The sequence below is a fragment of the Scylla paramamosain genome, chromosome 18 (assembly GCF_035594125.1).
Source record: "Scylla paramamosain isolate STU-SP2022 chromosome 18, ASM3559412v1, whole genome shotgun sequence".
Taxonomy (NCBI): Eukaryota; Metazoa; Arthropoda; class Malacostraca; order Decapoda; family Portunidae; genus Scylla; species Scylla paramamosain.
The window spans coordinates 11,866,629-11,894,622 of record NC_087168.1 but is presented as its reverse complement, the minus strand read 5'-3'; the positions used below and the strand labels follow the sequence as shown (position 1 = coordinate 11,894,622).

General features: G+C 38.1%; 1 protein-coding gene across 2 annotated transcripts; it reads left to right on the top strand.

Moving 5' to 3' along the window:
• The first annotated feature begins 128 nt into the window (after window positions 1-128).
• On the top strand, window positions 129-27,186 carry LOC135109109 (serine/threonine-protein kinase PAK 2-like). 2 transcript variants are annotated; one of them, XM_064020170.1, is made up of 11 exons: window positions 129-267; window positions 7,792-7,975; window positions 8,254-8,432; window positions 9,196-9,236; window positions 9,407-9,517; window positions 10,890-11,005; window positions 11,319-11,505; window positions 11,917-12,042; window positions 13,393-13,542; window positions 13,817-13,999; window positions 24,588-27,186. In XM_064020170.1, the coding sequence occupies exons 2-11, from the start codon at window positions 7,797-7,799 to the stop codon at window positions 24,741-24,743; spliced, it is 1,428 nt and encodes a 475-aa protein (XP_063876240.1). In that variant the 5' UTR covers window positions 129-267; window positions 7,792-7,796; the 3' UTR covers window positions 24,744-27,186. The 2 variants fall into 2 exon arrangements, with proteins under 2 accessions (XP_063876240.1, XP_063876241.1); XM_064020171.1 differs by lacking the exons at window positions 129-267; window positions 7,792-7,975 and having other exon boundaries at window positions 8,284-8,425.
• Window positions 27,187-27,994: the final 808 nt, after the last annotated feature.

Below are 27,994 nucleotides of genomic sequence, written 5' to 3'. Positions count from 1 at the left end.
CGGGGCATCTGTCTGAGGCGTTTTCTGTAATGTTAATCAATAATAAAAAAAAAAAGAAAGATAACATGGGCAACCTTGGATGGCTATTACCAGAATTTCTATTACACAGTTTTTCCCTCCGAATATATTTTATATTGGCGCTCTCTAGCTGCGTGGTGGTGGGTAGTGCACTGTTTGTTGTGGTTAAAGCGTGATCAGTGAGTCATCAGCGACTGGTGCACAGCGCTCGGGCACAGTTTCAAGGGGAAGATCTCGAGCCTCACAAAGGTTGTTAAGTATATATTCAGGTTTGAGGTTTCATATGCTCGGGTATGTCCATGCTTGCAACTTGAAATAATAAGCTGTATTGCACTGACTAATCACCATCATATCCTGTTGATTACTCTCATGTTATCGTGAACTACTGTGCTTCTTTGCAAAGGGTCGTAGCTTCCCTGTGGTTCAGTATTGCAGTGTGCTAGGAGTGGTCTTAGGTAAATGCAGAGCAATCATGTCATGATAGTAGGGTTTAGTTTAATCGTATATTTACCTGAAGCCTTAAACTATCATCAATTGTACCCCATCCTTCATCCACACTATAGTCTGCACCTCTTGTAATTGTTATGCCAAGTATTTTTCGCTTCATACAAGATGTACGGGACGAAGAGGTTTAGGCATTAGTGGAGATGTGGGGTCCCCGGCTGGCTGGGCTGTGTCCAGCATTTCTGAGTTGCCCCAAACCTAACTTGTCCTCGCCTGACCTGGTAACACTGCAAGGAAAATACACAACTGGCAACTCAGACCTGCTGGATGCGGCCCAGCCAGACGGGGACCCCACATCTCCACTAGTGCTGACTGCTGAGGTTGATATATCTCATGATAGTCTTGGAATAACTAGATTAATTTGTTCTTATGCCTCATCCCATCTCTTTCTTAATATCTATCAATGTACCTGTCTCTTTGATGTCTTGTTCCCTCTGGGGGCATCTCTCAAGGAGGTGGCCATGGCTGAAAATCCTCCTCCTCCTTACCTAATTACTTTCTTTGTTCATGTGCTCAGGCTCTGTTAGTATCTCTCTTACACATGTATCCATTGCCATATCTTACACCTCCAAAGTCAGTTTCACTTTCTTTACAAGCTCTTTGCTCAGTCTTAGGTTAGAGTTCCTAGCAAACGGACTTATTTAGTGAGCAGTGACCTGACGATATAGCTGGTAGGTTTAGACATGGCACCTTGTGTTGCTGAGTTGTCTGGTTGTGTTAGTTCTGTTCTCGAGGCCTTCGTTGCGAAGGTCTCAGAGGTGGAGGCCGAGTTCCATCGAAGGATTTCGGAGGTGCAGGCTGAGTTTCGTGAGAGGATCTCAGACCTGCAGGTTGAGTTCTGTGAGAGGATCTCAGCACCTGTGGGAGGGTCGTGCCCTGCCGTCACCTTACCTAGTAAGGCAATGGAGGAGCAGTGGTCGGTTGTGTGCAGGGGCACCAAGAGGCTGAAGGTCCTCAAGGTGCCTCATGTGGAAACAAGGAACCCCTTCAGTATGCTGGAGGGAATGACAGAGGAGGAAGTAAATGTGGCGGGAGGAGACAAGGAGAAGGAAGGGAGCAGATGCAATTACCCTGTCCCAAGGTAGAGTGCTTGTGCTTGGTGATAGTCAGGTTAGGCACTTAGTGTGTTTTGTGCCAGAGATAGGAAGTGTAGGTTGAGGGTGTGTTTGCCAGGGGCTGGGATAGGGAAGGTATAAGATAGGCTAGACATGTGCTTAGAAAATGATGGGACCAAGCCCATTACTTTTCTCTGCTTGGGAGGAAATGACCTTGGTAAGGTCAGGAGTGAGGAGCTGTTCAGGAAGTTTAGTCAGGCTTTGGATAGGATTAGGGACAAGGGAGGGATCCCTGTGGTATGTGGTGTCTTGCCAAGGAGGGGAGTTGGTGCTAAGTGGCTGTTCAAGGCTATTACAGTGAATTGCAGGCTCGTGAATCATTGTAAGAGTAATGGACAGATGTTCATCAACAACTGGGATCTCTTCTATGGTAGAGACACCTTGTATGCTAAGGATGGAGTACATTTATCTTGCCAGGGTGTTTGGGTTTTGGCTGGAACATTCAAGCAGGAGGTAACTGCACTCCAGCACTCTTTTCATTAACCAGGAGCAAGGAAGGAATTGGGAGGATGAAATGAAGGACAAATTATATCAATCTAGAAAGAAAACTAGCTCAGCGAAGGTGAAGAATGACGTAAGTGTGTATTACACAAATTGTAGAAGTATTTTGAATAAAATAGACTTGCTTATAGGAATGGCATGTGTAGAGAACCTTAATATCATTGCTTTAACAGAAACTTGGTTAGATATGTCAGAAAAAGTATTTAATCCAGAGGTTAAGATAGGTGGTTATACATTATTCTATAAACACAGGGAAAACAGGAGAGGATGAGGCATTGTGCTGTATGCTAGGGACACATTACAATGTTGTATTAATAGTAGAATTGAAATAGATAGCAAAACAGAGTCGATATTGGTAGATATTAAGGAAGAATCAGTCAGTTGTACTGGGATTAGTGTACAGGCCACTGAACAGTACAGAGGAAATTAACACCTCACTATGGCAGGAAATAAATAGAGTAGGCAGGTACAGTCAGGTATGTGTGGTAGGAGATTTTAATTTTAGGATTATTGACTGGAGCCTGATGGTGGGTAACAGGGAAGCAGAGGAATTCTTGAGCTAAATCAGAATAATTTTTAAAAACAGGTAATTGTAGAACCCACAAGGGGAAACAATATTTTAGATTTAATTCTAACTAACAGGGAGGAAGTAGTCATGCAGGTAGAGGTTGGAGGGCAGCTAGGTAACAGTGACCATTGGAAAACTAGGTACAAATTAAGATGGCAAGAAACTTTTAGAAGTAAAAACACTAGTAAAATACCTGACTTTAGGAGAGCAGATTTTGAGGGATTAAAAAGGTACCTCAAAGGAGATGACTGGCAACGGACACAGTGGGAGGTAAGGTCCAGGATGGAGTTGGGAGAGAGAAGGCAGGAAGAGGGAGGTGAGGTGAGGTGTGAGTGTGTAGGGCAAAAGGAGAGAAGAAGTGTCCAGAAGGGTTCAGAGGAAGGAGAGAGGGGGAGATATGTGTGAGTATGTGGAGGGTCAGGTCATGCTGAGATGGGAGAGGTGAGGTTGAGATGAGTAGATGAGGGAGTGGAGAGGATGGAAGAGACCGAGATGAGAGGATTTGGGGAAGTAAATGAAGAAGAGTTGTATAAATATTTTGTAGATAAGCTGCATACAGGACAGTTAGCAAACATCCCATATAGATCAATAGGATCGCAGAAAAATGACTCTAAATGAATGACTGTTAGGTTGGTTAAAACACTATATGTAGGGCAGAAGAGAAATATATATAAGAGATTAAAGGCAGGGGGGAAGAGGTTTTAAGGCCACAATATAATGAATTAGAACAGTCAGGAGGTTAAAGAGGAAAGCAAAAAAGCAATTATGAATTAAAGGTAGCCAGCCAGGCAAAGATGGACCCCAAGGGATTTTATCAGGTATATAGGATGAAGAATAAGGAAACAACAGGTCCACTAAAGGCCGCAGGTGGGGAGCTGGTTAATTCTGGGGAGGAGACTAGTAGAATTCTGAATGAGTATTTTTAACCATCTTCACCCAGGAAAACATACAGGATATGCTGAATAGGGAGGAGCTGTTTAGAGCAGATCAGAATGAGAAGCTGACAGATATTACCATAACTTAGGAGATAGTGGAACAGAAGATAAATAGGCTAAAAAAGTTCAAGACACCAGGACCAGATGAAATATATCCCACAGTACTTAAGGAATGGAAAGAGGTTATTAGTGAGCTGTTAGTCTCTGTCTTTAGGAAATCACATGAGTCAGGTGAGGTACCGGTAATGTGGAGGCAGGCTAATGTAGTACCCACTTTAAGAAAGGAAATAAAACTAATGTCTAATTATAGACCTGTCAGCTTAACTTCTGTTGTAAGTAAAATAATGGAGTCAGTAATAGCAAAGAACATTAGGGAGCATTTAGACAAACATAACTTGATAAATCAGTCACAACGTGGCTTCACAAAGAGGAAGTTTTCCCAGATGAACTTGTTAAGTTTTTACAGGCGGCAGATAATGGTGATAGTTATGACATCTTATATCTGGAGGTCATGTAATTAGTGGGGTGCCACAGGGATCAGTATTAGGGCCATTGTTGTTTTTAATATATATATATATATATATATATATATATATATATATATATATATATATATATATATATATATATATATATATATATATATCAGTGACTTGGATAGTGGAATTAGTAGTGATAGTAAATTTGTGGATGACACGAAGATAGGTAGATTAATTAGGTCAGAATTGGATGCTGTCGCCTTTCAAGCAGATTTAGATAGGATGAATGAATAGAATGAATGAATGGATGGGACAGATAGCAAATGCAGTTTAACATTAACAAATGCAAAATACTCAATGTAGGTAGAAGAGACCTGCGCAGTAGGTACACAAAAAACAGCAAAGCTCTGGTAGGTTCAGGGTATGAAAAAGATTTTGGAGTTATAGTCAGCTCTGAACGCTAAGAAAGCAATGCATAGAGGTCAGAAACAGGGCAAATAGGGTATTAGGATTAATTTTTAGGCGTGTTAAAAGTAGAAGGCCTGAAGTATTATTAGAGTTATACAGTAAAATCCCTCTTATCCGGCATCAACGGGACCGCCGAGATGCCGGATACTTGAATAGAAGTGAAATTATGTCCACAATCACCACCCTACACTCACGCATCTTACCATAACAAAGATCAGCTGATCTTAATCAGCAGCTGATGTGATCAGCTGCTTAAGTGTAAGCACAACACGCTTCCTCTTTTCTACAACTTTAGGCATGATGAAGGCGTCAGGCAATAAACAGTGCACACGCAGGACTGAGTCACTGAGTAAACACAGTGCAGTGGGCTGCGGGTGGTGCGAAGCAGTGCGCTCTGGTGGTGAGGGGACAAAGTATGCCTCGCGCGGGAATTTTAATCAATTTTATCAGTACACATTGATTTTTTATTGATTTTAAGGCTCGGGGAAAAATGTGTCGGATACTTGAAGCTGCTGGATACTCGAATGCTGGATGAGAGGGATTTTACTGTATTTGGTGCTGGTTAGACCTCATCTAGACTATGCTGTGCAGTTCTGGTCCCTATATTACAGGAAGGATGTAGTTCTCCTAGAATTAGTACAAAGGAGAATGACTAAAATGATACAGGGGATGAGGAGTATTCCTTATGAGGCAAGACTGAAGCTGTTAAATTTACATTCTTTAGAGAGACATAGGTTAAGAGGGGACCTGATAGAAGTCTTGAAGTGGTATAAGGGTAAATGGACATGCTGCAATAACACATCCCACTTCATTTTGTTTCAGTCTTGTCTTAACATTTCCTTCTTGAGCTTTCTTGTCCCTAGTATGATCATCTACAAAAATATTAAAATCATGGAAGCATCACATACCTGTCTCACTCTGGCTCGCATAGATAGTAAAACTCTCAAAGCTTTCCTTTCATCATCACACAAGCACTTGCCACTCTCTAGCAGCTTTTCTCCTGTAGACCTTAAGAACATTTCATAGGGTATATTCCATCATCCCCCATCATATGCTTTTCTCTAGGTCTGTGAAAGCAGCATACAGCTTCCTGTCATTTCTGAAGTACTCTAGAATAATTTTAATTGCAAAAATCTGATACATTCATAGAGCTTTTTCTTGCCTGAATCCTTGTTCATGATGTTCTTACCATCAGTCTTTCAGTCACAACTCCCCCATAAACTTTTCCTGGCACACTAAACATTCCAGTATTTTGATGTGATTGTAAAGAAAATACCTTATATACACCAAAACCTACTAGGCTAAATTCTGAACAAATCAAATCCCTATTGGCCACTAACAAAATTTGTACTTCAACCCATGGCAGTGTTGTGTGGTACCATTTGCATACATTGCCACCACTACTCAAAGGCTTTCTATAAATCATCTAAGTACCATAATTAATTCTTCATTACTAGAAGCTTTTTTTTTTGTGCTTTACTTATTTATGTTTGATTTAAACTGAAACTGCATGTTATCAAGGTAAGGTAAAAGTGATGGTATATCCTATCAGTTTTTTTTTTTATATATATATATATATGTATATTTTTTTTATTTGTATGTAGGAGGGACACTGGCAGAGGGACACTGGCAAAAAAAAAAAAAAAAACTGAGATGCCAGTCCCTGAAGAGAGTCCAAAGCAGTAGTCAAAAATTGAAGGAGCTCAAGTCATACAGAAATACAGAAGCAGGCAGGGAGTTTCAGAGTGCATAGCCTCAGTGCTCATTTCTTGTCTTACTGGCCTTTGAGTCTGGATACCCATTTATTGACCAACCTGTAGGAAGAGTGAACAGTACCACAAATCTTTTTCAAACATTTAGACAAACAGGAACATTTAGACAAACATAACAAGTACGAAGGGGAAGTCTTGCCTGACAAACTTATTAAGTTTTTACAATAAAGTGTACGAAGCAGTAGATAATGGTAATAGTTATGATATCTTATATCTGGACTTTAGTAAAGCATTTGACAAGGTACCCCATCGAAGGTTCCTGAGAAAGGTTAGGGCACACGGGTTAGATGGGAAGGTGTTAGGCTGGATAAGGGCATGGCTTAGCGACAGGCGATAAAGAGTTGTAATAAACGGCTCTAAATCCGAGTGGGGTCATGTAAACAGTGGGGTGCTGCAATGATCAGTATTAGGGCCATTATTATTTCTAATATATATCAATGACTTGGATAGTGGAATTAGTAGTGATGTTAGTAAATTTGCAGATGACACAAAGATAGGTAGATTAATTAGGTCAGAATTGGATGCCATCGCCTTACAGGCAGATTTACTCGTAGATAGGATGAATGAATTGACGGACAGATGGCAAATGCAATTTAATATCAACAAATGCAAAGTACTTAGCGTAGGTAGAGGAAACCCACACAGTAGGTACACACTAAACAACGAAACTCTGGTAAGTACAGGGTACGAGAAAGATTTAGGAGTTATAGTTAGCTCTGAACTCCGTCTAGGAAAACAAAGCATAGAGGCTGGAAACAGGGCAAATAGGGTACTAGGATTAATTTTTAGGAGTACTAGGATTAATTTTTAGGAGTGTTAAAAGTAGAAGGCTGCAAGTAATATTAAAGTTATACTTGGTGTTGGTCAGACCTCATCTAGACTATGCTGTGCAGTTCTGGTCCCCACATTACAGGAAAGATATAGGCCTATTAGAATCAGTACAGAGGGGAATGATTAAAAGGATACAGGGGATGAGGAGTATTCCTTACGAGGCGAGATTGAAGCTGTTAAATCTACATTCTTTAGAGAGATGTAGGTTAAGGGGGGACCTGATAGAAGTCTTTAAGTGGTATAAGGGTTATAACAAAGGGGATGTAAGCAAAATTCTTAGAATCAGCAACCAGGATAGAACAAGAAATAATGGGTTCAAGCTTGAAAAATTTAGGTTTAGGAAAGAGATAGGAAGATATTGGTTCTCAAATAGAGTTGTAGATGAGTGGAACGGACTCAGTAATCATGTTGTTAGTGCTAGAACATTAGGAAGCTTTAAGAAAAGATTAGATGGGTTTATGGATGGGGATAATAGATGGAAATAGGTAGGTATATTTCATACAGGGACTGCCACGTGTAAGCCTGGTCGCTTCTTCCAGCTTCCCTTATTTCTTATGTTCTTATGTTCTTATTGTAATTAGCATTATGGTATATTTTCAGAAAGGATGAAGCTCTTCAAGAAATTATGGCCTGCCAAAATAGAGCCACATGTTCCAGAGAGGGAATTAGCCATTTCCTCTCCCACAGAGGTTACACACCCAATTCACATAGTCATCAACAGGGAAACTAATTGTTTTGAAGGTGTTCCTCCTGGATGGAGAAAGCAGATGGATTTCATAATTGGGTATGTTTTTTTTTTTCTCTCACATTATGGATGCAAAAATCTCTCTCACTGTGTTTCCTTGTGTGAGATGACATTATGTCTTGTCCATCTTCTATAAAAATAAGTACCTGATAAATTGGCCCTCACCACTTCACTTATGTTTTCCCTTCTTAAAATTATGCATTTATTTGAGTCATTCCGGAATTTCATTCTTTCCCTTCAGTGTTTATATGTTCAGTTGTGCCTGTCTTATATTTTACTATTTATTTTCATGAGTTTTTATGTTTTGGTAATTAAAGGGAATATGAAGTGAAAGAAAATCCTGAAGCTGCACTATCAGCGATGATGTTTTTGAAAGCAAAAGAGAATCCTCAAGATGCTCTGCCAGAAGTGTTTATGAATTCCTCAATACTGCAACCAAAAGTGGATTCTGACTACAAGCCATCAAGTCCTGTGGCTAAGCCATGCACAGTAAGCAGTATGTAGCATGTGCTTTATGTGTCTGTGTATGTCAGATAATATCGTCAACTTTTATGTATCTCTTCAAAGTGTTTAGTGTTCTTGGTCTTAGATGTGGTTTTGTTGAAAAGCAGTCAAAACTTCACTCATATGTGATAGCCCTCCAAGTTTGTCATTTCTCTTTGTAAATTTGATAACTCTTTGATAACTATTGCTACTTAAGTACAAAAGATATGGAAAAATAGCATAAGTACCTAGCAGTCCTATAAATCAAATGATTCCTTGAGAAATATCATCTAATTATTGATAAATCATAGAATTTGAATCATATGGTGCCATGGGGGGGGATTGAAGTAAATCTGAAAAGTGGGAATTTAGTGTAGACCATGGCTAGTGGTAAGAAATATTTTAGCTTGCTGTAAGAAAACAAATGAATTGGAATTAAGGTCAGTAGGAAGATATGTATTTGTATGTTAGTGAGTACTGTATGTGCTCGTTGCTTGTCCAGTGGCCTAATATTAAGGTCATGTATTCAGATTCTATACTAATTTAAAATTTATCTCTTCCTTCTTTACTTTCATATTTTATGATATGAAAATTGTTTGTGTGACATATTTCTTCAATAAAAGTGACTAAATAATTTAATTTCAACACTTCATATTTTGAACATTATTTGAAATGTTGCACAGTACATACTTGACATGCAGTGTTGATATCAAGGGTTATAGATATCACTCATTTCATTCACATTGCTGTCTCATGATTACTTTAATCTTTTACAGATACAGATTATGAAAAAACTAGTACAAACACAGTTACAGAAGTAAGTAGCAATTTTTGAAGTTTATGTTCTCTCTTTTGATATTGTTTGTTTGGGCTCTGCAAGGGATAAAGTTTTATAAGGTAACCATGAAAACACATATTTTAGATAAGCATGATGATATATCATTATTCAGATACATATAGAAGTATAAATGTGCTTGTTCTTTGCAGTCATCTGAAAACCAAATGAGAAAAGAAGAGAATACTTTGCCAAACAGTGTCTTGAGACGACATAATCAAGCTCAGAAGTCAGAAGCAGAAGGAGGTGTGGAGAAGGCACAGGTAATTAGTATTACATAGTTTATTTAATTATTTTTTTTTAATCAGGTGAAATAAGTATGGAAGAATATTTCATCTAAGAAATTTTCAGCAGTGCATTTATACCTTGTGTGATTTGTCAGATATCAAACTTTTGGAGGCATTTTGCATCTAACAATGAGATAATGCCACATGTTGCTCCTTCATTGCCCAGATTTTTTTTATGGCTGTGTTGTTTGTGATAATTGTAAAATTGATATGCTTTATCTCCAGTAGTATTTCATCACAAACAGCATTGCTTGTGAAAAGTTTGAACTTCTTGTTTTAACAAACATGCTGTAACTGTATGTAAGCAAGATTCCAGGGTGTGTGTGTGTGTGTGTGTGTGTATGCATATGCAGGGTGTTATGCGAGTTTCTGCAAATACTGAAAGAGGTGAAAGAACATGTAATTCTAAGTAGAAAATGTTCTATACACATATGCATTTTAAGGCTTTGTTTACCTGTTAGAGGAGTTGAAAATGTAAGAGTGTACTATGTGTGTAGCTATGAGGTGACGGACAGATGGTTGCATTGTCGCAACCTTGGAGGAGCCACTTGTTCACATTACGAATGATTTTATCTTATTTTTTGCAGGATGTGGAATATTACTATCTTGTAACAAGACAGACGGTATTAAAAAGCATGTAATTTACCGATAAGCATTACATGGCAGCATTATTGAGGTGATTAAGAGTACTCTTGTAAAATACTACGTGGCATCATCAAAGCAAGGGAGAAGGGGGGGAGCGAGTCCAAGCGACCTTGAAAACAGCTGAGTGATGATGCCATGTAACATTTTACAGGAGTACTTTTAATTACCACAATAATGTTGTCGTGTGATGCTTATCGGTAAATTACATGCTTTTTAACACCATTTGTCTTGTTATAGGATTCTGTAATATTCTACAGCCTGTAAAAAATAAGATAAAACCATTCGTAATTTAAACAAGTGGCACCTCCGAGGCTGTGACAATACAACCGTCTGTCCATCACTTCATAGCTACACACACATAGTATACCCATACATTTTAAACTCCTCTGACGGGTAAACAAAGCCTTACTATGTACATGTGTATAGAGCTTTTTCTACTTAGAATTGCATATTCTTTTACCTTTTTCAGTATTTGCAGAAACTCGCATTACACCCTGTATATATATATATATATATATATATATATATATATATATATATATATATATATATATATATATATATATATATATATATATATATATATATATATATATATATATATATAATTTTATTTTTCAGAGCTTCATAAGACTGCAAAACTTAAAATGATTACTAAATACTTACTGTTCTCACTAATTGCCAGATATAATAACTTTAACAGGCACAGGGGAAATCCACACAGATGAGTGATACAGAAGTGATGATGGAATTTCAGAAACTTTGTTCACCTGGTGATCCTGAATTAATTTATGACCGAAACAAGGAACTGGGTTCTGGGTTAGTAGTTGTACTTATTTTGTCATTGATTTACAATAATCAGCAACATTACAGTATCTGAATGCACTGCATAACAGTATAAACCAGTGTAGTGGGTGGTCACCACATCCCTACCCAGCAGCTTAGAGCTTGGTGAGGTTATAAATATAGTGACCTTCATTTGATATGTACTGAACTTTGTGAAATTAAAAGTAGAGATACCTCTGACACAAATCAAAGAGAGTATATCACTAATGTAAATGACAATTCGGTGTTTTAACACATAAAACTTTTCATGTCTCCACATTCATAAATAAATATGCACCTCTTTTAGGGCATCTGGAACAGTATTCATAGCACGAGAGAAGGCCACGGGTCAGAGGGTTGCTGTTAAAGACATCAACCTTGAAAAGCAGCATAAAAAAGAAGCAATTCTCACAGAAGTTAATTTAATGAAAAATCTGCAGCACAAGAACTTAGTAAATTTTCTAGATTTGTTTCTGCAGAATGATCATCTATGGGTAAGAAATATTGTAAATTAGTCAGAGAGAGAGAGAGAGAGAGAGAGAGAGAGAGAGAGAGAGAGAGAGAGAGAGAGAGAGAGAGAGAGAGAGAGAGAGAGAGAGACACACACACACACACACACACACACACACACACACACACACACACACACACACACACACACACACACACACACACACACACACACACACACACACACACACACACACACACACACATATATATATATGATAAATATGCAGGAATATTATGTGTAATTTGGGCATTTCATGTTTAATTTGGGTTTGCAGAACTTTGTAAACTATGAATTTATTCATTGTTAGACATGTATAAAGAGGTTTCATTAGTATGAAATGTATTGTACCAGGTATAAAGAGGTTTCATTAGTATGAAATGTATTGTACCAGGTAATCATGGAGTTACTTGATGGAGGACCCTTAACGGATGTTGTCACCCAGACTGTGATGAAGGAACCTCAGATTGCTGCAGTATGTAGTCAGGCACTACAGGGGATTGCTTATCTCCATGACAATGTGAGTTATTTGTCATTTTCATTTTAATCCACTTTGCTATTCATTTTTCTTCGTCATCTAAAACAATGGATTTTTTATTTTTTTTTATTTATTTATTTTTTTTATTTATTAAATATCTACATAGCAATTGACATACAGGGTGGATCATGACTTGCTGTTCATATGCATGTAGTTTTGTCCATTGTTTACCTCATATCTCAGCAATCAATAATAGATTATTTACTGCTCAGTAGCACCCTTTAAGGAAGATGAGCATTCCCTTATCTTGTCTCTTAACCTCAATATTCATGGTTATAGCATTGAAGGTTGTGATATTGTACTGTGGCAATCTGCCCATCTACACTGTCTGAAACTATGCATGTGTACACTTCAAGAATATACTGCATATAAGCAGCAGTTTGAATAATGCTAATTTAATTAATTTTGAATTTCATATGCTAAATAATAAATGCTGCCTGTGTATTATTAATAGTTTAATATTCAAAATATGTACTGCATGAATGGTTTTGACTCTCTATGTTGATGGGTAGGTTACCACACCAAGATAATACCATCTTCAGTTTCTGTGACCATGACTATAGGAGAGGAATGATCCTCACTGATCACAGTGCTTGAGGGTCAGTTGTGAAGCACTCAGGTTTCTCTGTACCAGGGCTTGACAGGTCCACTAGTTTACTTCTGTTGCAGTATAATAGACCCACCTCCCTTCTCTGCATAGGATCCAGTTACCTGATGAGATTAAATCTAGGAAAAACTTGGGGTTGAGACTGCATCAATATTTTTGCAGTCACTAGTGCCTTCTCTTCACCTCTGTCATATGCAGGCTCTTTGGTTAACAAATATCCCTGTTCCACTGAATGCTTTCTGAACTCTGTTTATCCACTCCCTTTGTGATCTTCCCTTTAGTCACATAAGATAAATTTTTAATTTTTATTAAATACTCTTCCATTCTCTATTCCCAAACATCTTGATATTCTTCTCTTCTCAGTAAGCATTTCATTGTTATGTATTATTATTTTAGATCATAGGTCTCCAAGGTGGTTAGTATCATCTCCAGGGGTTAAAGGAGGTATTCAAGGGGTTGATAGATGGTTGGAATCATAAGGTCCCAGAAAAGCCCATGCAAATCTATAGTTATTTTAAAGCTAAGATGGTTGGTGATGAGAGTTTGTGTTGTCATTGTTAGGGTGCTTGGTAGTTTGGAATTTGATGAAGGGCTTTATGTTTTGATGACTGAAGAATTGAAGAGTATCTGTAATTGTGTAGATGAACTAAATTTTGGTTTCTTTAACTTAATTTATTCCTTCAGAATGTAAGAAGGGCATTACTGATTATTGTCTTTGTTTACAGGGGATCATTCACAGAGACATCAAATCAGACAATGTTCTCTTGGGAAAGGATGGCTCTGTTAAATTAACTGACTTTGGTTTCTCAGCTGTTTTAACGGGTGATGAGAAGCGCCAGACTATGATCGGAACTCCATATTGGATGGCACCAGAGGTGTGTACTCAGTTATCCCTTTGTAGTACAGAGGGTATCTAGGTTTTGCACTTGCTTTTTTTTCTGAGGACCTTATGCAAAGTCTGTATGTAATATTGATTGCATATTGATATTGATGTACTTTTTAGCTTTGGTATTTTACTGCTTTATTGTGATGTGGTGATATTGTTTTTCCATTTCATATTTTTTATAACCAAATTCAAGAGTATACCATGGCCTTTTTCTACTGATATAATGAAGGGAATTCTTTTAATTATTTTTATTTATAATCTAGGTTGTGCATAGGAAATATTATGGGCCAAAGATTGACATTTGGTCACTGGGAATCATGGCCATAGAGATGATTGAAGGAGAGCCACCTTACTTGAATGAGACTCCTCTTCGGGCTTTGTATCTCATAGCCTCCAAAGGAAAGCCTGACATTGAATCTCAGGAAGAATTATCTCAAGAGTTTCAGGTATGTTATGTAATTTTCTTCATTTGTCTCTATATAGTTCAGATGCCACATTGCTCTTGGATATATTCGTTATGCATATTAGAGCTCTGCTTTTCCTTCACTCATAGTCTGTATCTACTTAGGTTCAACATTTTTACATGTATTTCATTTGAGCATGTATACTGTTTGTCACTGTCCAGGCATTACAAATCATCCATAGGATAATTTGAGTAGAGTGGAATGTGAGTAGAGCAAGAGTGACATTTAGCAGAAACATATCATGTGAGGTTGATAATTTTGCTAGTGAAACATAATTTTGTTACTATTGTACAGCTGGCTCCCTATTTGGTGAAGCAGCCTTCTTACCCTTATTTTTAGCTGAAGTGACATGTCAACTCAAGGGATTTTAGTTGGTAAATATCATTGGCTAGAAGTCATGATATGTGAATTAAGCCACACATGTCTCAACCCAACTTCATTTCCCCCATCCCCAATCCCTTCTTGTTTCTACATTTCTCATAACCCCTCCCTATCTCCTAAGCTCCAATGCCCTCACCCTCTTTCTCTCTCTCAGTCTCGCAATTGAGATTTCATAGAAATAAAAAGACTAAAAACCCTTATATCTACAGCTATTAAAATTCTAATGGCAGGACAGTATGTTGTAGCTTTTTATCTTTTCTTTATCTCAAGTAACTAATTTTTTGATCCAAGGGAATGTTGATCTTTCATCACCACCCGTCCTGTGCTCTAAGCTATTTGCTGTGTGTGTGTGTGTGTGTGTGTGTGTGTGTGTGTGTGTGTGAACACACACACACACACACACACACACACACACACACACACACACACACACACATGCGCTGCCCAGCTGACTGGACACATCCACAGCAGCTGCAAGGATCTACCCAGGTTTGATTGTGCAGGGGGTCCAAACTTTGAATCCTGTCTCCATAATAGGGTCTTGTGCGAGGTGTGGATGCAGGGGAAGGGGAAGTGTTATTAGAGGAGTGACTGAAAGGGAGAAATGAGAGAGTGATACGAGGTAAACACTGGCGGTTGCTAATATCACCAGGGAAGATGGAGACTGGCATGAACCCAAATATTTTTGAGGGCTTCAAGGAAGAGGACCTCATGTACTGCACACAGATAAATGAATGTGGAAAATTGAAAAAGACAATGTGAAAATATGAGAAAAAATATGTAGCTTAACAGTGATGATAAAGGCATGGAAGGAAGAAAGAGAAGTGGATGGTGACAATGTAAAAAAGATATCCAGTGATATATTAGAGATGAAAAAGAGAGAGATGGAAAGAGAAAAGAAAACAAAGAACTGAGAGAAGAGGTGACAAAAACAGTGCACTTAAACAAGAAGTACTGTGAAGAAATTAAGAAATTCAAGGAAAAGAACTAAGAGTTAAAGAAAACTTTGCAAGAGAGAGAGGTTAGGGTTGGAGAAGTGAAGGAGTTAGTGACAGAGGAAGTCAAAAGTTGGAAAGAAGAGAGAGAACAACAACAAAAAGTGGATGTGGAGGATATAATAAGGCAACACCAACAAGAATACAATAAGGACATGGAAAAGAAAGTGATTAAAATATTGAAGGAAAAAGGTAATCTTGTGAGAGACATGGTACAGAGAAAGATATGTGTGGTGGTATTTGGGGTTAAGAAGAACCCATCCATGAAAATAGCTAGAGAGAAAGTGAAAAAGGGCTAAGGAAATTATAACAGAAGTGGCAGAGAAAGGAGAGGGGATAATTGAACAAATTGAAGAGGCTCACACGATCGGAAAGTATGAAGAAAATGGAACAATACCAATGAAAATAAGATTCATGTCAAAAACAGCAGTGGAACATGTTATGCTAAGAACAGGAAAATTGGCAAAAGTAGAAGGAAAGAAGGAAATATGGATAAAAAGAGACATGAACGAAGAAGAGAGAAGTAAATTGAAAGAATTGAGAGTAGAGGCCCAGTAAAAAAATGGGAAGAGAACACAAGAACAAGTGAAAAGATTCACCTGGAAGGTTGTGGACATGAAAGTGAGGAAATGGTGGCACAAAAATGTCTTGCAAGATCACCAAGCCAAAGTTTAAAGATTATGTATACTAACACAGATGGTTTGGTGTCAAGCCTATTGGAACTTAAAGACTACTTAAAGAATAAACCAGATATGGTATGTTTAACAGAAACCAAACTAAAAGAGGAAATAAAGTTGGGATTTGCAAAGGAAGGATATAGAACTTGGAGGAGAGACAGAAAAGAAAAGGGAGGAGGAAGAGTGATGATATTAGTAAATTGTTGTTTAGAAAGTGGAATATGGTGATGAAATGGCAGAAACATTGGGTGTTGTGATTAAGATCAAAGGAAGTGAAAAAAGGAAAATCATTGTGACATATATACCACCAAAAACTAATGCATGGGAGACCAATAAATTTAGAAGCATGCAACTAGAAACAAGAAATAGTACAGAGGAAATGATAAGGAAAAGTAACAAAGTTCTCTTAGTAGGTGACTTCAACACTAAAGGAATTAATTAACTGGTAGGAGATGAAAGTGAAAGAAAATGTTGGGTCATGGAGTGAAGAACTTATTCAAACCATGACGGTGAATACAGTGAAACAGTGGGTGAATGAGCCTACAAGATGCAAAGAAGAATCATCACAGTTGGACTTAGTGTTTACAAAAACCCTAGAAAGTAGACCAAGTATACATTGAGTCCACTGGGAAGAAGCAATCATGTGATAATAGAAATAGTACCACAGGAGGAAACAGTGTTGCACAGGAAAGAACAGTACAGAAATGGGAGACAACCATGTTGAAGCAAATTTTGCAGAACTTAATAAATTCTATGGGAAAATTAACTGGAAAGAGCTATTTGAAGGTAATGTAGTGCAAGAAAATATGAGATATTTTTGAGCAAGTATAGAGAGGGGGGTGCAACAGCTTGTACCAAGTTATAAAGGGAAGCATGAATGGTATAATGCCAGGTGTGTAGAAATAAAAAAGAGAGGTCAGGGTATGGAAGAAAATGATGAGACAACTGAATGGAAATGCTACAGAAGAATACAGAAAGGCAAGGAATGAATGTAGTAAAATAAGAAGAGAAAAAGAAACTTTGAAAGTGACAGTAAGAAAATGCAAGGAAGAATCCAAACTCTTCTACAGATACATAAATGGGAAAATGAAACATAAGGATGGTATAAACAAGTTAAAAAGGGAAGGAAGAATTTATGAAACTACTGAGGAGATGAGTGAACTAATTAATGAGTTTTCAATCTGTGTTTACAAAGGAAACTGATTTTGTGGCACCGAAAGTGGTATCACAAAATGAGGGAATAAAGGAGATACAAGTAAAGAGACAAGAAATCAAGAAACTGCTGGAAGAGCTGGATGTTGGAAAAGCTATGGGACTATATAAAGTAAATGGATGGATATTAAAAGAATGTAGAGAAGAAATGGAAGAACCCATATGGGATATAATTAACAGCTCGTTGAGAGAAGGAAAAGTACCAAGGGAATGGAAAAGAGCTAACATAGTCCTAATATACAAAGGGAGAAATAAAATGGAACCATTAAATTATAGACTGGTGTCACTAACAAGTATTGTAAGCAAGCTTTGTGAAATAGTAATTAAAGACAGATGGGTGCAATATCTAGATCAAGAGATAATTACAGAAAAGCAATTTGAATTCAGGAAAGGGAGATCCTGTGTCACAAAAGCTTTAAGTGGAAGCTAGAGAATGGAAGAGGGCTAAAGGGAGCAACTCCTACACCAGCCTCAGAGTCCCCATCTTGGAAGGGAACCACAAATGTCCCCAGGTCGGACTGCTCTTCTGGTATCAACCCTGTGGCTTGATACCCCCCCTCAACTTTTTCTTCATTAACTTCTGCAACATTTGCAGTCTTAGATCCAATTTTAAATCTGTAGAACACCACCTCTCCTCTACTAAATCTCATCTCCCTCTCTGAAACACAGGTGTCTGAGGCAATTGACAGTAGCCCCTTTTCTGTTCCCTCCTACTTTCTCTGTACTCATTTTCAATCCAAAGCTGGATGTTAGGTTTATATGCACAGTGTCTTAACCTGCTCTCATGCCCACGCTCTTGAATCTTCTGAGTTTTCCACCATCTGGCTACGACTACAGAGTCACTCTCAAACTAAATTTATCTGTGCTGTATACCTCTCACCTAATCCTCTGACTATAATAAATTCTTTGACTACTTAACTTCCAAAGTGGAGCACATTCTGACTCTCTTTCCTTTTGCAGAGATCCCCATTTTTGGAGACTTCAATGTTCATCACCAGCTTTGGCTTTCCTCTCCCTTCACTGACCATCCTGGTGAACTAGCCTTCAAATTGGCTATCCTCCATGACCTAGAGCAATTGGTGCAACACCCTACTCATATTTCTGACCATTTTGGAGATACACCCAACATTCTTGACCTTTTCCTAACCTCTATTCCTTCTGCTTATGCTGTTACCCTCTCTTTGTTGGGCTCCTCCAATCACAATCTCACATCTGTATCTTGTCCTATTGCTCCAATCCCTCCTCAGAATCCCCCAAGCAGAGGTGCATTTTGCCTCTGCTAATTGGGGGGACCTGAGGAGGTATTTTGCTGATTTTCCTTGGAATGATTATTGCATCTGTGTCAGAGACCTGTCTCTGTGTGCCGAGTACATAACAGAGGTGATGGTGTCTGGCATGGAGGCGTACATTCCTCACTCTTTTTCGTGACCTAAATCTTCCAAACCTTGGTTTAACACAGCCTGTTCTTGTGCTATACATGATAGAGAGCTGGCCCACAAGAGGTATTTGAGCCTTCCATCACCAGAATCTCGTGCACTTTATATTTCTTCCCTGGAATCATGCCAAATCTGTTCTCCAACTAGCCAAAAACTCCTTCATTAATAAAGAGTGTCAAAATCTTTCAAGATCTAACTCCCTTCATGACTTCTGGCATCTAGCCAAAAACATCTTCAATAACTTTGCTTCTTCTTTTTTCCCATCTTTATTTCAACCAAATGGCACTACTGCTATCACATCTATCACTAAAGCTAAACTCTTCACTCAGACCTTTGCTAAAAACTCTACATTGGACGATTCTGGACTTGTTCCTCCTTCTCCTCCACCCTCTGACTGCTTCATGCTACCTATTAAAATTCTTTGCAATGATGTTTTCCATGCCTTTGCTGGCCTAAACCCTCAGAAGGCTTATGGACCTGATGGGGTCCTTCCTATTGTTCTCCGAAACTGAGTCTCTGTGCTTGCACCTTGCTTAGTCAGCTATATCTGTCAACATTTATCTTTCCTTCTTGCTGAAAGTTTGCCTACATTCAGCCTGTTCCTAAAAAGGATGACTGTTCTAATCCCTCAAACTACCATCCTGTTGCTTTAATTTCCTGCCTATCTAAAGTTTTTGAATCTATCCTCAACAGGAAGATTCTTAAATATCTATCACTTCACAACCTTCCATCTGATCGCCAGTATGGGTTCTGTCAAGGCCGCTCTACTGGTGATCTTTTGCTTTTCCTTACTGAGTCTTGGTCATCCTCTTTTAAAGATTTTGGTGAAACTTTTGCTGCTGCCTTAGACATATCAAAAGCTTTTGATAGAGTCTGGCACAAAGCTTTGATTTTCAAACTACCCTTCTACAGCTTTTATCCTTCTCTCTGTAACTTCATCTCTAGTTTCCTTTCTGACTGTTCTGTTGTTGCTGTGGTAGACGGTCACTGTTCTTCTAAATCTATTAACAGTGGTGTTCCTCAGGCTTCTGTCTTGTCACCCACCCTCTTCCTATTATTCATCAGTGATCTTCTAAACCAAACTTCTTGTCCTATCCACTCCTATGCTGATGATACCACCCTGCACTTTTCCACATCTCTTCATAGATGTCCAACCCTTCAGGAAGTAAACAGTTCATGCAGGGAAGCCACAGAACTTCTGATCTCTAAAATTTCTGATTGGGGCAGAGCAAACTTGGGTGTTCCTCAATGCCTCAAAAAACCAATTCCTCCATCTGTCAACTTGACACAACCTTCCAGACAACTAACCCCTCTTCTTCAGTGACACTCAACTGTCCCCCTCTTCTACACTTAACATCCTCGGTTTGTCTTTTTTTTATAATCTAAATTGGAAACTTCACATCTCATCTCTAGCTAAAACAACTTCTATGAAGTTAGGTGATCTGAGACATCTCTGCCAGTTTTTCTCACTCCCCGGCTGCTAACTTTGTACGAGGACCTTATCCGTCCATGTATGGAGTATGCTTCACATGTCTGGTGGGGGGGGCGTTCCACTCATACCACTGTTCTAAACAGGGTGGAATCAAAAGCTTTTCATCTCATCAGCTCCTCTCTACCTCTTTCTCATCGCCTCAGTGTTGCATCTCTAGCTATCTTATACTGCTATTTTCACGCTAACTGTTCATCTTATCTTGTGAACTGCATGCATCCTCTTCTCCCACGACTTTGCTGCACAAGACTTTTTCTTTCTCTTACCCCTATTCGGTCCACCTCTCTAATGGAAGAGTTAACCAGTATTCTCAATCATTCATCCCTTTCAATGGTAAACTCTGGAACTACTTGCCTGCTTCTGTATTTCCACCTTCCTATGATGTGAACTCCTTCAAGAGGCTTTCAAGAAACTTATCCTTCAATTTTTGACTACTGCTTCGGATCCTATTCGGGGACTAGCATCTCAGGGTTTTTTTTCTTTATTAGATTTTTGTTGCCCTTGGCTGATGTCCTCCCCCCCAAAAAAAAAGAGATGGATGGAGGATCATTTACAAGGGAGGGAAATGAGAACAGTAATCAGAAACTCTAAATCAAGTTGGTGCAGAGTGACAAGTGGGGTACTGCAAGGATCTGTGTTGGCACCCATTATGTTTCAAATATATGTAAATGATATGAAAGAGGATCTTTATATTTCTGCCCGGAACCATGCCAAGTCTTTTCTCCAACTAGCCTAAAACTCCTTCATTAACAGAAAGTGTCGAAATCTTTCAAGATCTAACTTCCCTCGTGACTTCTGGCATCTAGCCAAAAATATCTGATAACTCTGCTTCTTCTTTCCTTTCTTTATTTCAACCAAATGGCACCACTGCTATCACATCTATTTCTAAAGCTGAACTCTTCACTCAAACCTTTGCTAAAAACTCTACCTTGGATGATTCTGGGCTTGTTCCTCCCTCTCCTCCACCCTCTGACTACTTCATGCTACCTATTAAAAGTCTTTGCAATGATGTTTTCTGTGCCCTTGCTGGCCTAAACCCTCAGAGGGCTTATGGACCTGATGGGGTTCCTCCTATTGTTCTTCGAAACTGTGCCTCCGTGCTTGCACCTTGCCTAGTCAAACTCTTTCAGGTCTGTCTGCCAACATCTACCTTTCCTTCTTGCTGGAAGTTTGCCTACATTCAGCCTGTTCCTAAAAAGGGTGACCGTTCTAATACCTCAAACTACCGTCCTATTGCTTTAATATCCTGCCTATCTAAAGTTTTTGAATCTATCCTCAACAGGAAGATTCTTAAACATCTATCACTTCACAACCTTCTATGTGATCGCCAGTATGGGTTCCGTCAAGGCCGCTCTACTGATTAGCTTCTGGCTTTCCTTCCTGAGTCTTGGTCATCCTCTTTTAGAGATATTGGTGAAACTTTTGCTGTTGCCATGGACATATAAAAAGCTTTTGATAGAGTCTGGCACAAAGCTTTGATTTCCAAACTACCCTCCTATGGCTTTTATCTTTCTCTCTGTAACTTCATCTCAAGTTTCCTTTCTGACCGTTCTATTGCTTCTGTGGTAGACGGTCACTATTCTTCTCCAAAATATGTTAACCGTGGTGTTCCTCATGGTTCTGTCCTGTCACCCACTCTCTCCTTATTATTCATTAATGATCTTCTAAACCAAACTTCTTGTCCTATCCACTCCTATGATGATGATACCACCCTGCACTTTTCCACATCTTTTCATAGATGTCCAACCCTTCAGGAAGTAAACATTTCATGCAGGGAAGCCACATAACGCTTGACTTCTGATCTTTCTAAAATTTCTGATTGGGGCAGGGCAAACTTGGTATTTTTCAATGCCTCAAAAACTCAATTCCTCCATCTATCAACTCGACACAACCTTCCAGATAACTATCCCCTCTTCTTCAGTGGCACTCTACTGTCTCCCTCTTCTACACTGAACATCTTCGGTCTGTCCTTTACTTATAATCTGATCTGGAAACTTCACATCTCATCTCTAGCTAAAACAGCTTCTATGAAGTTAAGTGTTCTGAGACATCTCTGCCAGTTTTTCTCACCCCCTCAGCTGCTAATTCTGTACAAGGGTCTTATCTGTCCATGTATGGAGTATGCTTCACATGTCTCGGGGGGGGGGGTTCCACTCATACTGCTCTTCTAGACACGGTGGAATCAAAAGTTTTTCGTCTCAACTCCTCTCCTCTAACTGACTGTCTTCAGCCTCTCTCTCATCGCTGCTGTGTTGCATCTCTAGCTGTCTTTTACCACTATTTTCATGCTAGCTGCTCTTCTGATCTTGCTAACTGCATGCCTCCCCTCCTCCCGCGGCCTCGCTGCACAAGACTTTCATCTTTCTCTCACCCCTATTCTGTCCACCACTCTAATGCAAGAGTTAACCAGTATTCTCAATCATTCATCCTTTTCTCTGGTAAACTCTGGAACTCCCTGCCTGCTTCTGTTTTTCCACCTTCCTATGACTTGAATTCCTTCAAAAGGGAGGTTTCAAGACACTTATCCTTCAATTTTTGACTACCGCTTTAGACCCTTTTATGGGACTGGCATTTCAGTGGGCATTTTTTTTTTTTTTATTGGATTTTTGTTGCCCTTGGCTAGTGTCCCTCCTACATAAAAAAAAAAAGTTATTTATATAAACCTGTTTGCTGATGATGCAAAAATAATGAAAATAATAAAGGATGAAAATGACTGCAGGAGTTACAAAAGGATATTGATAAGATACATGCATGGAGCCAAAGATAGAAACTAGAATTTAATGCCAGAAAATGTCACATATTGGAAATTGGAAAAAGTATAAAGAGACCTTCGTAGAAGTAAAAAATGGGAGGAGAAATAATAATGAAAAGTATTGAAGAAAAAGATTTGGGAGTAATGATTCAGTGCGTATTACCACCTGAAAAGCACATGAATGAAATGTTCAGCTTTACATATAGCTTGTTAACAAACATTAGGGTGGTGTTTAACAATTTAGATAAAGAAATGATGGAGAAAATTATAACGAGCATATGATCTAAATTGGAATACACAGCCGTAGTTTGGGCTCCACATAGAAAAAAAGATATATGGAAACTGGAAAGCATACAGAGCATAGCGACGAAGATGATACCAGAATTGAAAGACTTAAGCTACAAAGAAAGATTTGAAGAGATGGGATTACCAACACTACAAGAGAGAAGAGAAAGAGGAGACCTTATAACAGTGTACAAATCCGTAAACAATATAGAAAGAATAGACAGAAATGACTTGGTACCATAGATGGAGGAGGGAGGGAGACAAATGAGGGGGCATGGGAAGAAAATAAAGAAGAGTGGATGTTCAAGCAAGATCAAGAAATACAGCTTCCTGTATAGAACTATTGAAATCTGGAATGATCTGAAGGAAGAGGTGATTGTGGCAAATAGTGTACACATGTTTAAAGAGAAACTGGATAAATATGGTTATGGAGACAGGACAGAATGTATTTTGGCTTGTGCCCTGTACAGTACAACTAGGTAAATACACACACACACACACACACACCTGAAGGTGGTCTGACCATGTAAACAACTTCCAGTAGACCTCCAGTCTCTCTCTCTCTCTCTCTCTCTCTCTCTCTCTCTCTCTCTCTCTCTCTCTCTCTCTCTCTCTCTCTCTCTCTCTCTCTCTCTCTCTCTCTCTCTCTCTCTCTCTCTCTCTCTCTCTCTCTTATTTAAACATTCAGGACAACTTTAACATTTTAACACACACACACACACACACACACACACACACACACACACACACACACACACACACACACACACACACACACACACACACACACACACACACACCACAAAGTGCTGGTGTAGGGTAGTGACAGGTCATCATTCCTTTGGGTCAATGGATTAGCTTCTGGAGGGAAAGAGGGGTGGGTGGAATAAAGGCTACAAAATACTGTTCTGCCTCTTGTAATCTGGGTTTGAGTGACAACTTAGATTACATTATACTGTTGTTTAGTAACTGGACTGTCATTGGAAATTACCAGTAGGTATTGAGGTTTCATCTATTTTTTTTATTTCTATGTAATAAATTTAATTGCCTTCGAGAGAGAGAGAGAGAGAGAGAGAGAGAGAGAGAGAGAGAGAGAGAGAGAGAGAGAGAGAGAGAGAGAGAGAGAGAGAAGCATGGGGGATGGGGAGAGAAAAAAGGCAGGCCTAAAATTCACATCAAAGGCAGTTCTACCCAAAGACAGCTGCCTTAAAAAAAAAGATGATGGATGTTACTTTTTGTTAGAAATATAGTTAGCAAAGTTGCTTCCTTGAATAGGGATCTGTACATTGATTATACAAATTTCAGATATGCTCCATTGCTAATTTTAATTTTGGTATTGACAGGAATTTCTTGATTGTTGCCTTGAAGTTGATGTTGAAAAGCGAGCCACGGCAACAGAACTCCTTTCCCATAGATTTCTCACCAAGGCAGTCAGTACAGCTACTTTAAAGCCTCACATTGAGGCTGCTCAAAAAATTTTAGGCAAAAATATCCATTGAAAATGTACCAATATAACATTAAAATATAATATAAACATTAATTTCCAATATAGTATTGGAATATACCTATAGCCTGCATGCTTCAGACATTTGAGATCCCAGATGACATTTTGTAAAATTTTAAAGTATGAAATGTTTATTTGATTTTATTAGTGTTTTAATATTTTATTTAATCATTTTGTATTAGTTTGTTCTCTAGCTGTTAACTAGACAACAGTGAACTGTACCAATTCCAGGGCATTCAGACATAGTTGCTTGTGAGCTGTAAGATATATTTGACTATTTTAGCCACAAGCTGTCCATTTTCCTTGGTCCACCCTTTTTGTTACCTTTTATGATGCATAGGAAATATGGCAGCAATATTCTTTCAACCTAAAATTATGCCATAACTTTCCAATTATGGCATAATCAAGAATTTGAGAGACAATATTGATAAATTATAATAAGTGCCATATAATTTCACATCTGAATAGAGGACAACTAACTTGTGCTCAAATTATAATTGAGAGTGATTGTTTGTTGTTTTGTATTGAAGGATTTGCATTGAAAAATCTATGTCAGAATAAGAACTTCTAGATGCTGCTTTTCTTTTAATCATATTTAGAAATGAATTATCCTTCCCTAGATAACCAGTTGAGGAATATCAGTTACATTTTCTAAATAGTCCATAAATATGCTCCTCTTTAAGCAGAATTTTCATTGCTGTATGTGAATTCCTGTCACTAATATGAGGTTTTTATGCTCTGAATTACACAGTTTTGTTTCTGAAAATTAGCTTGAATTTGTTGTTAATTATTGTTACTGTATTGCTCTCTACAGCATGCTTTAATTGACATGGTGCTTTAATATTTCAAGATAAAATTAATATACAATTCACTATAGTAAATAATTTTATATTGAGTGTTTAGGCATGGGTGCCTTGAGAATTCCTGTCTGCCACTCTTCATGTTTCTCATCTCTGTCTAATACATTAACTAAATACTGCTTCAAAATGAATCTTAATACATTGACTTCTGTAATCTATCTATATAGCTGACAATCTCACACAGGGTGGCCCAGGCACAGCATCAAACTCATACATCATTCATATTCTTCACCTTGTTGGCCCCTTGTGGAAAAGGAGTGTCTCGTGAACCACGCTGTTACACCCAAGGAGCTTAGGTATAGTACAGCTAGGCATATACTTCCATAGCAAGGCCTGACAGCATACACTGGTTTACTTCTTCATAATGAGACTGTTCTCTATCCTGTATCTAGTCCAACCCTTAAACCACAACAGATGTAGGGTACTTCCTAAGGAGTGCCCTGCAATCTTACTGGTTTCATATGCCGACTAGCCTAGCCAGGTGTGCCCAGAGCCTTTCCCAGGGGTCAACGAGACTGTCATTTTCATGCACTCACCACCATCACTTTCCATTCACCTCTATCACACACAGTTATTCTTGTTTGGTGTTGTCATTCTTCTCATTCAGTGCTCTCTTTACACAGTGTATCAACTCTTGGCATGGCTTTCCTTGTAACTTTACACTGTGCATATCTACTAACCTCACTATTTTCTTTACTGATTTTGTCTCCCATTCTTTCCACATGCCTAAACCTTCTTAACAAACTCTTATTTCATAATGAAAATTTAATTAATTTTTTCTTCTCTTTAGGGATATTCCATAGATATTCTAATGATGTATTATTTTGATTGCCTGTGTGATGTAGTACCATGTACCACATACTATTATGTGAGATAACTTTTGCAAGTTTTTGTATGTGTCATTCACCATTTATATTATCCTGTATGAAATAAGGACTTCACACACATTCACACAATAAGTGACACACCTGGAAAATTCATGCAGGACCACACACTTGTATAGGAAGATAGGACTATTAGGTTTTCACTTGTGTCCTGTGGCATTATTATAAGTCATTTGTTCGCTCCTTGAACTTCTCTGCTAAATGAACACGAAGAGAAAATAAGACATCCAAAGTTTGTATGATCAAGTGATGATAATATTGTGAATGGTATAATGTCTGACCATGTAGCACAAGGCTCAATGTATTATATTTTAGAGATTGCATACAAATACAAAAAATATATTTTTACACTTTTGTAATATTTCATTAAAGATATTTGTACTAGAAATTTTACAAATTAAATATTATAGGCTATGATGAATGAATAAATGAAAAGCTGAGAAAAATTGAAATAAACCAAAATTAGTGATAAATTAGAAATATTTAAATGTTGATTAACTTTTAACCTTATGGTAAGTGTAATTTTCATTTCCAGTCTGTGAGGTCTTGTATAACAGTGCATCCTTGATTTTTTGGATTTAAAATTTGGGAAATTGTAGCAAGAGCTGGAATTCCTGTCACCTGAAGCTTATGGGTTAAGGAATGTATTGTAAATAGGATTTATATAATGTTGGCAATGAATTTTTTATTAAAATGTTCTTTGTATTATTTCTGTAATATCCTGAATATTTAGGTAAATTTTTCATGAATTGCACATATTTTTATTCATTCAACAGTGTTACTTCTCCACAAGGAAATAAAGTCCCTGCAACTTAATGAATTCTGGAATTTTCAAATCATGGCACATTATGATGGACTAGAAAATCTCAAGATTTTGGAAGTTTCTGAATCTTAGAATTTTTCTTGTAGGATTATTAACCTGCAGATCTTACCAGCTACCATGCCTCATGGCAACAACCTTGTGGAAGTTGTGGGCTCTTGTACTTGGTTATTCCAGTAGCCTTATGATGTTTGGTACCACCAAAATTTTGCATGGCTTCAAGTGACCCAACCATGGTTTCCTACTGTAAACTCTGAAGTCTATAAGAAAAAATAATATCTGAGGCAATTCAATATATATATATATATATATACACACACACACACACAGGGTGTAACGCAAGTTTCTGCAAATACTGAAAAAGGTGAAAGAACCTGTAAATCTGAGTAGAAAATGTTCTTTACAAATATGCATTTTAAGGCTTTGTTTACCTGTCAGAGGAGTTGAAAATGTATGGATGTACTATGTGTGTAGCTATGAGGTGGCAGACAGACGGTTGCATTGTTGCAGCCTCGGAGGTGCCACTTGCTCAAATTATGAATGGTTTTGTCTTATTTTTTTTGCAGGCTGTGGAATATTACAGTATCTTGTAACAAGACAAATGGTATTTAAAAAGCATGTAATTTACCGATAAGCATTACACAACATTATTGTGGTGATTAAAAGTACTCCTGTAAAATGC

Coding starts and splice junctions, on each gene's coding strand:
- LOC135109109 (XM_064020170.1), top strand. CDS start 7,797: ATGAAGCTCTTCAAGAAATTATGGCCTGCCAAAATAGAGCCACATGTT. Junction 7,976..8,253: donor CAGATGGATTTCATAATTGG/GTATGTTTTTTT, acceptor TGGTAATTAAAG/GGAATATGAAGTGAAAGAAA. Junction 12,043..13,392: donor TTGCTTATCTCCATGACAAT/GTGAGTTATTTG, acceptor CTTTGTTTACAG/GGGATCATTCACAGAGACAT.